Raw genomic sequence first — 13,852 nt, forward strand, 5'->3', positions numbered from 1 at the left:
ATCTAGCTCAATTTTTGGGGCCCTTTTTATGCCCCTCCTGACCACACCCACCACAATGGGACCGGCAGATGCCCATTCTCCTACATAGACAGGCACATAGAACATTACTATATACACAGAAATTGGTTAACTTTCCAGCTATGCTGACACCCCTGGGCTCCTGGTCTATTATCATCATCATCAATATTATCATCAACAATATCATCATCATCATTATGCATTGCTATACTGTATATAAAATCATCATTAAATATGGCGTCATACAAAGCTGTGTTATGATTATTTATCATTGTTTTTTTTTTTGCACAAGCAATAAGAAATAAAACCCAAAACAGCAAAGTAAACAAAGAGAGCACTGTGTTGATTTATAATTGTAAATTTATAATATTAACTATATTTTGATTTATAATTTTATACAATCAGTTGTATACAAAATTACACCATGGTATTATACAATACTAACTATAATGAATATAATATGTACTATTTCACAATAAAACTGCTGCTTAATGACATAAAATGCAAACATTTAAACAAATTACTTTCACATAATAGATTTAAGAAAAAATATACTGTACAAAAAAAAAAATTGTAATTATGTAAATCATGCATACATAGGTTTCTGCCGTGGCATATAAACATCCCCACCCGCAACAAAACAAGACTATTGTTGCACTAATGTACATAGTGAAAAATCACATCATTTCCCTATCTCCCCTGATTCGAAGAAGCAATCAGAGTCACCGAAAAGCTACCGGTGATATTTGAAGTGATTTTATGCAAACCAGGCTTCAGATACAACGCTGTGTTACTGCTAGTGACGGTACTGAGGGGAGTATTTCCCCCAGCTTTTAATGCCAAAATACTGTACAGAGTGTCATTCCACTGTCTTCTACCACGACAAACCTCATATAAAAGGCTCCTTGAGATTATGTACCTATATATGCCTCATGTACTAGAGAAACTCGGGGAATTGGGGCCTATGATAGGATAGATTCTCAAAATCACCACCCCCTCTATCTAAAAAATCATACATCTTTCAAGTGTGGACTAAACATATTCTACCTAAAATGCAGCAGTATATCTAAGATAATTGACATGGGGTGGGGGAGCCAAGGTTTAGTGGAAGGGCTTGATGATTAAGGGGTGGGGGGTTGCCTGGTGCTAGCTGGCAAATTTAAGGTAATTTTTTATCCTCCCAATAGACATGCCACTGTTTAACCGTAGGGAAGAAGATATCGAATTAGGATAAGTGTTGCAAATGAATTATGAAGCCTAGAAGATAAACAAGCACATGCGTAGTTTGGTTTTCGTCCGAAGGATGCAAAAAGAAGAATTCAGAATTCTGAACTAAATCCCTATTTCCAATGAAAACTTAATGATCATTTTTAGTATTTTAACCCACTTGGAACTAAATTGCCATAAAAAGGGGGACAACCCTACTTCCCTCCACCCTATGCCCATGCCAAAACAAAGCACAATTTTCTTTTTGGGTATAGTTTTGAGTTTTGACTCCAGTTCAGAGATTATGAATACAAAAGTTATCATTTCGTTCTGAAAATAACATCAACATTTGATGTAATTAATTGCACAAGCACCATTTGGGGTGAAACTTCTTCATATGTATACACAGGAACCCATTTATAGTATACAAAGCTGATTAAGGCAATGTTGTATCGTATTGAAAATACAGTAAATGAAAAAAAAAAAAATGGAAAAAAGACTGAAATGGTGCAATTGTTATTTAGTTTTTTTTTATGTATTTTAAAAAGCAAAAAAAAAAAATAATAATGGATTAAATGAAGGTGAGACGAAGAGTAGGAGGTCATACCAGATACATCTCCAAAATGAAATTTATATCCAGCAAGAGCTAATGCAATAAATTACTTCATCCACAATGAATACAACATGATAACCAAAGATTTAGGCCTACAGGTACATGAATATGATATACATAATGTTAAGAGTATAGAAATAATCTACGCTCAGTTTATCCTTCATCTTCTGCCATTAACTACTTTATATACAACAGTAATATTGGCATTCATAATTCAGTTTAATTAATATATTAAATTAATTTTAAAATTTCCAATAAATAACATTAATTGTATCCAAGTAATTATTAATTAATGAAAACAAAAAAAATAATTATTAATATTTGGACACAATAGATAAATATGACAGTTCACTTAACTGAAATATAATATTTAAACAAATATTAATTTACAAGTTCATAGACATTTAGAAAAACTATTAGTTTTATTATTTACAATTGATATTTCAAATTGTTAAAATTATGTGATAAGGTAATCATGTGATTATACAGTATAATCATGTGATTAACTAATCATTTTTATTAGTGTGATGAGCTAATCATGTGACATGTGATTAGCTAATCATGTGACATGAGATTAGCTAATCATGTGATATGTGATTAGCTAATCATGTGACTAGCCAATCATGACATTCAAATTAATTTAGTATGATCAGATAAAGGCAATAACAAAACCAATTATTTAAAGAGAAATACAACTTTATAAAAAATAATAAAATACAGATAAATCATTATATAAGACTTGCCCACCCAAAAACCAGCACACTGTCGCTAATTGTTAAACTGAGTAAATAGCATAAAAAGGTGCCAGTATCATATACTTTAGTACAGAGAAGCTGTAATATTTTTACTCATAAATTTGACAATATTAATTTGATTCCAGCAAATCACCCATCATTTTAAAGCTTATGATGTGGAGAATAAGAATATATTAAAAAGTCAATTTTCCTTTTTTGGTCACTGATGCCGATTTTGGGACAGCAAGCCTCATACATTATATATGTTGTACAGGGAGTTCAAACATATTACATTAATGGTGGATATAGAGAATAGAGAATTCTCGCTTGGTGGTTAAGATGCTTGCATTTTAATACCAAAGTCTCAAGTCCAATCCTGGCTATAAATACTAGGATTTTTCACTGTGTTTGCTGAGTCTCATTAAGAGATAAGGTTTTAGTGCATTGGTTGTCCCCAATTACCTACTTTGTTTAATGGCCCACAATAAATAAGGTTATTAACAAAATAATAAAAGTTTAATTTATCTATTTATTTTTGACGCAAAGTTCCAGGGACTTTTAAAGATGCAATTGCCAGTTGTTATTCTTCCACTGATACAACAAACCCTCCTCAGCTATATAGAATCTTTGGTTTTGTTACCAAAAAGAAAATGATAAATAATCGAATAAATATATCAATTATTTTAATAATGAGATAGATATATTGTATTTCAGTTGAATGGAAATTTGTATTTTACTACCACACATGAAACAGTTGTTTGACAGGTAAGGCAATTCAATATAATATATTAAGGAAAGCTACTTATTGTGTTTATTTGACAGTTACTTCTACATATATTATTTTTGGTTATTTATATAGTGCATTTCTTTGCAGATACGAAACACTTCAATCCCTGGAAATTGGATCCACATGCTTAAGTGTTGCTGCTGTAATCAGTGCAGGAGCAAGCAACCCCACCAGGTACCCATTTATACTCCTGGGGTGAAAGAAGCAATGCAGATAAAGTGCCTTGCTCAAGGACACAAGCGAAATGCACAGCGAGGGATTGAAACCCTGATCTCAGGGTTGGGAAACTAAACCTTTAACGCTGCCCCAAACCGCTTCTACATCAATGAATCAATTGATCCATTACTACACCATACACTCTTATCAATTACATATTATCAATAAATCAACAAGCAACCAAATTTCTTTTCTTATTTTTCAATTACATCTGCTCACTTGTTCTGAGCATAGACTCTGTCGTATTTTGCACAATATAAATAAATAACCTTTAACCTTTAACCAATCATTCAATCATCAAATGATCAATCATCTATTGATTATTCACCTCTCAATGAATAAATATCAATCACCAATTTAGTTTATATCAATTATATCATAAAATTATTAATAATTAATATATCTATCAATCGATCACCAGTTATCTATCCATCAATTACATATTAATACATCAATTTATAAATACATTGATCAGCTATCAATGGACCTTTTTGCTGCATCCAGCCCTTTTGATAATTGTTAGTATAGGTCACACAAAAAATAAACAACAAATGTGCACATCTAGTTAAGAACATGATTTTGTAGAACCTGCATACATTCGATAGAATAATACACATACTTTAAGTATCGAGATGCACGTCATCATGTTGGGATTCAATATTTCGAAATTATTTAACAAACATAATTAATAATTAATTTGGACATAATTAATGTCCAAATATTGAATCCCAACATAACATGCATTTTGATAATTGGATTATGTATTATCCTATCTTATCAGTGGACCTTTCGGTTTTATGCATACACTCTTGGCTATGTTCTGATTGGCCAGGTTCAGTGTGATTGATATATGTCGGGAAAGTCTGTCGATCTAGGTCTACCACCTATCAATCAGTCAACTACTCATTCATCATTCTCATTCCTATCATAAAATATAACTTGTTATGTTTAATTCTAATTCTTATGTTTATAAAACAGCATTTTTCACAAGTCATGCAGCCTTCTCCATTCAATGAGGAATATCGCTAAACCTTGCAGCATTTTTAGCACAGACCATTTTCGGTGGCCTACCCACAGTGCTAAGGGTGCCTGAGCACCATCTTTTTTGTTTAAAGATGAACAAATATTAATGAGTTATTGGTAAAACTAAGTTTACTAAGTTTTACTTTATACATTAACAAGCATTAATTTTTTTTTATTATCGAAAAAAATATTCTTATTATTATTATTACTAATACATTACTTCTACTGGTCCGATTTTGTGCATTATCTTTCATATTACTAGAAACTTTTAGAAATCCTTGGATGCCACTGTTTATATATTTGGTTTTACACAGTCTGCCATATACACATATATACGTCTGGGTAAAGAAAGATAAAAGTAGATAAAATTTAACATTTCTGTTATTTAAACAATACAAACTCACAATCATCATTATTAATTGGAAGCTCACAATAACTGCCACTATTTCACCAGGAGTTAAGTACACCAATGTCACATTTGAGTGACTCAATACTCCCTTCTCACCACTTCTTAATTATCTTTCTGAAGCTCAGTGGTGGCACCAGGATTTGCCCGACAAGCTGTCAATAGTACTCAACAGCGCGTAGAATTCTGTGACGGCACATAAGTGGGTTGGGTCACAGGCTGCCCAGAGACCCTCGGAAGGGGTTTCTAACAGCATATTTTATGGATTTTGGTGTTTTTAATTCTGTAGAAATTAAATTTTTTTCTCTAATTGACATCTTGTGGTTTTTACATCTTTTACACCTCAACGAGGAACCACCTCTCCACAATGAGGGCCCCTGGCTGCCCTGGTCCCCCACTGGCGCTACTGCAGCTCAAACCTTATCGTATAAAATTCTTCATCTTTCATTTTACAAATGTGTTTCATATCCCTCAACAAAAATTAGGTCATTTCCTTGAATATTGTCTGTGCGTTCTTGACAGTCTTTAGTTGTGTGTTTTACCACATTGTCTGTTTGATCATCAGGATCCTCAAAGTTCTCAGCACCATTATTATTCCTTAAAACATCCACAGAATCAAGGTCAGTTTCTAAAGTCGATTTTGTTGTATTTAAAGAAATCTCTAGGTCTTTTCCAGTTGTATCCCCTAATGATATTTCAGGTGAATTTACAGAGCCATCTTGTTCATGAATATTATTAGATTGTTCACAGACAACTAACAGAGGGTTACAATTCATTTGGTTTTCCAAATTGTGCTCTCCATTTTCCTGCCCATTGTGCTTCCCATCTTCTTGTTCTCCGTTTGCCTGTCCAACCTGCTTTACGTTTTCCTCCTCATCCTGTTCTTCCTCGCTGCTTGAATGGCTTTCATCTTTAGCAAGAATACTACCGTTTATTTCTTTCCACTCCCTAAGTGCAGCTGCCGTCAATGGCTCAGACAACAGCTTCATCACTATGTCCAACTCCGTTTGTTTTGCCTAGGGTAGAAACGTTAAAAAATACAATTGAAGAGATGAATTCAATAAATTCTGGGAGGGACACTCAGTTCTTGAAATTATGTATATACAGGTCTCCCTCTAGTTAAAGACCACCTCCAATTAAAGACCACTTTTCTGTGGTCCCAATTTAACAAATGTCTTTTATCTTTATTATTCCAATTAGAGACCAAAGCTGCTAAAGACTTTGGAAACCCTGTCCTAGACTTGCCACAAGTCTCTAAGATATTGATTTCCCAGTGTTAGATAATTTTGGAGATACCACCAATGTTTGTTTTTGGTATGTTGTTGAATTTAGATGGGAATCAGAAAAGTACTGTATACTGCTGTATGGAAAGCCTTTGGTGAAAAGAAGTAATATGGAATGTCGTTGGTGCACAAAGCGATTTATTTTTAATAGTTTTCACTGAATAAGACAAAATTTAGGGGTTAGAGCCCAGTCTCCCATGTCTCAAAAGTAGTTTTTAATTAGAAGGAGACCTGTATTGTCAAATAAGTATGAAGCAAATAAAGTATTATTCTATTTCATTATTACACTATTTATTAATTTTGTCCAATTCAAATATTATATAATCAAACATTTATTATTATCTTTATTTAAACATCCTTATCCGTATACTACTACAATTGTTGACATGTTCATCTTTATCATATATATATACTATTAAGATATTCTAAGATCCTTACCTTCTTTGTTCTTTCTAAAGCTCTCTTCTGTAACATAAGCTTATTCTTTGTTGGATCCCTGTGCAGAATCGTTGGCTTTCGGAACAAGTCTCTACCTTTTATACTCGATCTTGTACTGCTGCGACCAAACCCCCGCACAACAGTGCCACTATCTCGCACTACATTCAAAAAGTCGAGCACATCACCCTTTGTCTCTATAAATGTAAATAAACTCATTTATATACAAGTTGTAATATTCAACAAGGGTATACCTATAAAAGCTATCATTTGGAACCTAAAAGGCCTTTTCATACTTGCAACAATAACATTTTAATGATAAAAAGCTAAAAGCAATCGTTCATATAGAAAATAAAAGGAATAAGAGAAGTATTAGGATAAGTCGTTATCGAAATACAATACGTCGTTATCGAATCGTTCTAGTGTAAAACTTCTCTTATTTCTTTTATTTTCTGTATGAAAGTTTAGTATGAACAGGCCTTTACGCCCATAAACCCAAATTTTCTTGTGTAGCTTTGGGAGGAGAGGGCTGATCATCAAGCTTTATAACAACCAAGATTCTTTTTGGGTGTTTGGGAGTGGAGAGCTTTCATTTTGATCTCTGTTCACGATATCAAATTTTATGAGACAAATAAATGGGATATGTCCATATTTCGTGTGTGCAATATTACATCATTATGGACACATCACACAAATGTGTCACATAAAAGTAGTGTGGATAGAGTCTTAGAGCCCTCTTGTTCCATAATAAAATATCTTTATGAGGCATTATGGGTAGCAGATATCTGATCATTTTGAGCAAGCAAATCTCTTTATCAGGCTTAAGCTTTGTCTACACAAATTTCATCAAAAAAGCGTCACATAAAATTTGATGGAACATAGAGTTGAACGCGTTCAACTTTTTTGATACAATTTGATATGTGATATGACATCATCGTACCCATATATGGGCACATCACATTTTTGTGTCACATAAAATTTGATAGTGTAGACAAAACTTTAAAGAGTAAACTGATCATCTATTACAAAGTCTCAAGACTTGGACACTCAATCGTCTTGAGGAGTGGCACTGTTTTTCATTCTGTTAAAAAACCTAGTTAATTTTTTGCCAGGATAAATCCAGGACTTTGGTTTACAAGATGAAAAGCACCACCAAACCAGAACCACACCACGAGTGATGATGCTATTATGTTATAAGAAAAAAAAAAACATAGTTAAAATAAATTAATATCACTTAGGAAACTAAGAAATATCGTAAATTATCCATTAAGCGCCACCAAAGAGTACAGAATTGTAAGAGGTCCGACTCTTGGGGTTTCATTGAAATGCAATCCCATCTAAAAATGGTACTATCATGATCTAGAAGATGTCCTTCAAAAGCATGTAAAAGGTGTTTGTAAACAGGGTGACCCCTTTCTTGGTAGTAATTTTTTGAACGTTTCATTGCATGCATACAAATTTAGGGTAGTCGGACCTCTTGTAATTCTATACTATTTGGCGCCAGTCTTAAATAAGCACCGTTCTTGAATAATTGCGGGATACTATTAATACAGTAAACCGACAACAAATTAAACAATACTAATATTGCAACAAGTGATATAAACCTATGTATGATAAATGGTAACATTTTAGCACTATGGTAATTTTTAATATTTGTGGATCTAAAATAAGGACCAGTCTCGAAAAAAGGTCAACTCTTGGAAAAGTGTTGCTCTGGAATAAGAGTCGTTCTCGAATAAACATCAAACAGAAGTATTAAACAACTTTTATACGCACTGCCGCTTATTAAAACATTTACAGTAATATAAAGATGATCTACAGTATATCAACAATAACAATGAAAGCTAATGACTTCTTAAAAAAAATACATTAAAATCATCAGCTAACTTAATAAGATAATAATGGTCATAATGATAAAATAGAACAACAATAATAAATAATATAAATTAGATAATGTTTTCATATTAAATTTAGAGTGATACTGAAATGTGAGAAATCATTTAATATTACATTATTAATAAACATGATTTAATAGTGATGATATCAATGTTAGTTGATGTCTCTTAATGTTAACAGACAAAACAAAAATTGGTTACAAATTTCTCACTCAGCCACTCTTTTGTATTTGTGTTTTGTAATGTCAAGAATTTAGAAAATCATATGATTAACAATAAAAATAACAAATAATAATAACCAGATAAACAATGATAATTAATAGAAATAATACAAATAATAATAATAATAATATTGATAACAAAATCTGATAAAATATTGAGAACATTATTTTCCTATCTTAATGAATGAACAAGTAAAGTTTTAGATAATAAAAATAATATATTTTATAAATAATAAATAATTTTTTAAAATTTGATATTATATCACACTTGAAGCTAAATTAAGTTAAATGATCATAATAATTTTCTAACTAAACAGTACATGACTACAAACCTATACAGTAGTAGAAAAATAATAAAAATAATAATAATAATAATAATAATATTTATTATTATTATTTAATATAAAAATATTAAATAATAATAAATAATTACAATAAAATAAATAACAATAATAATAATTATTACTATCCCTAGCTTACACAGTTAATGTGCTATAAAGCACTTCACACTATATTTTAGCCTTTGACATGGTATTCAGTTAATAAAACAATATTAATTCTAAATAACAATGATATACATAATAAAGATATTTCATCTATTGCTGTATCTACAGTATAGGTTTATAATTACAGTGATATTAAAAATAAATATATAAATTTATCATATTCAAACAAATGAGTGAACTAGAAGTTGAAATTGAAGGTTACCCTGGGCAATACATTTGAGAGAGGAATGTTATTACAGTATTTTCAAAAATGATAACAAAAAATAAACACCAAAGGTCAAATGAGAATTACTGCTCTTGTTTAGCAAACCAATGTTTAAATACAAAGACTTATAGCATTATAAGCTCCCAGAATTCAACTATAAATTTGAAAATAATTTCTGGTTAAGTTTTTAAGTAAATGAAAATTAAAAAACTAAAACATTTAAATCAAAACCAGACTACCAAACAAAAATATGGCAAAATAAGTCAGTTAGTATTCAAGTTCACAGGCACATTGTTGTTAAGCTAAGCTTTTAAAATGAAAGAAAAGAAAGCATTAAAGTTAATAGGAATGACATTCAATATTGATAAACACATAAGAAAATCATTTTGTGGGAGACGCATTTAGGTGGATAATGTGCTTGCCGGCCTTCCAATACCATGACCCTATGTTCATTCCCAGTGAACGCAACTACAGGGGTCCTAAGTTGGGAGAGCCCATGTCGGGAAAATCTAGTTTAATGTGCTTTCTTAACACATTCACTCAAGGAATCAGTAACACATTAAACATATTATTTTCTCATTCTGGACAGCACCACCAACGAGGAAGTTAATTTAGAGACGGAATAAGAATAATAGTTTATTTATTTATTTATTGTGTAACGTTTTATTCAAAAATTGAATACATTCTTCACAGAAAGAAAAGAGCTAAAACAACCTGATGACAAAGGATCGATCATTATTATTATTATTATTTTTTTTTTTTAAATTTTATTTATTTATTTTTTTTAATTTTTATTTTTATTTTTATTCTATCATACGTTTGCTTGTACAAACGTATGATAGAATAATAGTGGGAGGCTGGAAAGGAGATTGTGCTGATTTCCCATAATGCATGAGAGACTCAGGCCACTTGCAACTACACTCCTTTAGCCTTAAATGACACTTTACACTGTCCATTATGTAATTGGTTTTTAAGATGAGTCTTTCTAAGGGACATTATTAGGTAATGACCCACATTTAATTTTAATCTTATTTTAGGCACAAGAGCCAAGGATTGACAAAAGCAATACTAATCACAGCCTTATTTACCGTCTTCAACGACTTCAAAATGCTGCTGCAAGAATCTAACATTCACAAACATTCACACATCACACACATTATACATAATCTTCATTGGCTTAAAATCGATGACCGGATTAAATACAAAATTCTCCTATCGACTTTCAAAGCTCTCATCTTTGCACACCATCATACCTTCTTTACCTCCTTTCCAAATATTTTCCTACTTGTTTACATCGATCCTCTCACCAATGCCTTCTCTCCTGAACCAACGTCAAAATAATCGGCAACAGATCTTTCACATTTGCAGCTACTACTCTCTGGAATTCTCTACCATTACATTTTGACCAATCTTCAACATATTCACTTTCAAAGCCAACATCAAAACATCATTTTTGAAGGACACTACATAACTTTCAGTCTAAAGCACACTTGATTTTAACATTGTTTTATAATTTTCGCTATATCAATTCTCAATTATTATTATTTTTAGTTATTATTAGTATAAGTGTCCCTGGGTCTATTCCTGCATCACCGGATGAGCCTCATAAAAATAGAGTACACTTTTGAAGCAAAGCTGATGATAAAGTGCTGGCAGACAACAAATGAAGCAAATAGTACAAGAACAAATTGTTATACAATGGAAAAAAGAATAATTGTGCATTTATATATTAAAAGTGAAATGGGAAGAATTTTTGCCATTCAATTCCTGACTGGTAAGTACCTGGTTTATGTTCCTGCTTTTCATTTGAGTGATCAACCTCTGTATTGATTGCAGGAGCAGAATTTTTCTTGTGTTTTGTGTATTCGGACGCTGTTGTGTAGCTCCGTTTTATATCCGTATTAGATTTTGATTTCAAAGCCTTTTTCAGACGCCTCATTACTCCAGGGCTTGCTGCCGGATGCCCAGATTTGACCTTTGGTTTTGTTGCATGAGCAGTAAGACTTGAAAAAGAATTTGATTTAATAAGTGTTCCTGATTCACTGTTTGGCAACCTGCCATTTTGGGTATGTAAACCGTCCTCTATGGCAAGTAAACTCATGGATGATGCTTTTTTTAAGCATGGAGAATCTGCGGAATCAATTGCCGCAAGTAATAACTCATCACCTGCACTAGCCGAAGATGACCTTTGACCACTAACATCCAATGGTACATCCACATCCTGATGACTTCCACTAGTTGACAAAGATACTGAAGAGCTGTCCTCATCGTCACTTTCACTATGGTAACCTTCCATATCTATAAATATAACAATTGATTTAATAAATGATAAAATAATAATAATAGTTGGACTTGTATATAGTGAATCCTGCAAAAAAAGCCTCTATGCATTTGGTGATTTGTTATTGTGATGTTATATATAAATTAATGTATGCCGATAAAACTAACCTACTCCTTATGCTTGGTAGGCTGTTGGCTCCGAGGTAGTAATATAAAAGAGAGTTTCTTACAGATTGTATAGCACATTTGTTAGTGTTCACCAAGAATGCACAAGATAGGTTAACACTTGACAATAAAAAGTTTGAAGGTTCAATTCTTACAACTGATAAGGAATGTTTTGTTAATGGACTATTCTCACTGTGATAACATAATTTGTTTGCTATATTTTAGCACTGTTTATATGTTTACAGAGACATGCAGCAAACTTTAATGTCATATAAATATATAATTATTTTTAAATTTAATATTGTTTTTCAGAGTTAAGTGGAATTTCCAGAAGTGGATTATATTCACTTTTATCTTGAACTATATATTGAATACAACACATATATATATATATATACATTTTGAGTGACAGTGAATAAAGGGAAATATATACAAAAATATATAAATACTCCTAAGCAAAATATTAACACAAATGAGAGAGTTCCATATAAAGTATAATGGGAAAGCTAAACTATACATAATAGAAAACCAGAGATTTATGATAACAGCCATCAGATAAGTACATTTATTTATTGCAACATATGATAGACATCAAATTTGTTTCTGTCAAATGATGTTCACAGACTTGCAGAAAATATATTAACAAAACTTATCAGTTTTGACTTTACCACAAGTGTTTATGTTAATAAAATCATCAAAACTGAATGATGTTATTTTAGCAATTAAGAACATTATTTAATAATAACAATGGTACTGAAAGCATTGGTATCTATCTGAATCATCTGTATAAGATTTTGTTATGGCTGGATAATTATGAAATAATCTATGGTTGTTATTTTAAATATGTACTGTCCCTTGAAAATGACAAAAAATCATAAAAAATAATTTTTAAATGAACTTGCTTATTTTGCTGTAACATACAAATTATTAACCTAAGCATAGACTTTATTAAATTTTACAAATGTGGATTTATAATGATAATAGAAATAATAAAACACTTCCAGTGACAGAAAATGTTTCTATCATTTACGGCTGTAAAATTATGGGTTACAAACATTTTTTAGTACACTAATTTCTATGTTCAAGTTGATAATTTTTATGTTACTTCAAAATGAGCAAGTTAAATCCAAAAATACTTTTATGATTTTTTCTGCATTTTGCATGAGACAACTCATCTTCAACCATTCTCAATGACACTTAGCAACAAAAAAAGAATCAGCAAAAAAGAAAAAAAAAACCAAAGTCAGATTTGATAAAAAAAAAAAAATGTATAGAGATGTTGCAAATAAATTATGTTGTTACATTTATATAGATATCCATTCAAATCCAATCTAAAAGTACATTTATTTATAATGATCAACATAGTCAAATGATACATAAATGTATATAATAACAATTCAATACCTTTTGCCATTATTACAAGTTCTGTGTTTTCACTTTCTTGGACAACATCAGGTTGGTTGAACGTGACAGAAACTAACTGCATTTTCTCTAACCATGCATCCGAATCCTTCTTGCGCTCGGCAGAAAATATAAAGGGTTTCAGCCCCTTGTGACTGATCTTTAACAGACTGGGGGTGTAATATCATTTCATACCAGATTAATATTGTCGTAAACTGAAAAATATATATATATAGGTACCGTAACTATTAAAATTAACACTGCCCATTTGGGATGTAGGGCGGCGTATGAATATATCTCATTGTTATGCGGTCAGCCGTGAAATTGTAATGATCATCCCATGTGGTAAGCGGAGAACGACAAGGTGAGACTTGGGTATGATTCGTTGTAATTGGTGTCGTTGAATGATTTAAAATATAGCATTTCGTCAAGAGGTATGTAAACATAAACATAATCAT

At 31.4% G+C, this 13,852-nt stretch overlaps 1 protein-coding gene across 1 annotated transcript; it reads right to left on the reverse strand.

The window, feature by feature from the left end:
- Window positions 1-5,452: 5,452 nt before the first annotated feature.
- LOC117112889 (interactor protein for cytohesin exchange factors 1-like) lies at window positions 5,453-13,564 on the reverse strand (the record flags this gene model as incomplete). Its single annotated transcript, XM_033256102.1, is given in 4 exon segments — window positions 5,453-6,019; window positions 6,725-6,918; window positions 11,331-11,846; window positions 13,398-13,564. Coding segments are annotated over 4 exon segments (1,444 nt in total), but the record flags the coding sequence as incomplete, so codon positions are not given.
- Window positions 13,565-13,852: the final 288 nt, after the last annotated feature.

Source organism: Anneissia japonica, unplaced genomic scaffold (genome assembly GCF_011630105.1).
Source record: "Anneissia japonica isolate Jap-2015-1 unplaced genomic scaffold, ASM1163010v1 scaffold287713_len945575_cov184, whole genome shotgun sequence".
NCBI classification, from domain to species: domain Eukaryota; kingdom Metazoa; phylum Echinodermata; class Crinoidea; order Comatulida; family Comatulidae; genus Anneissia; species Anneissia japonica.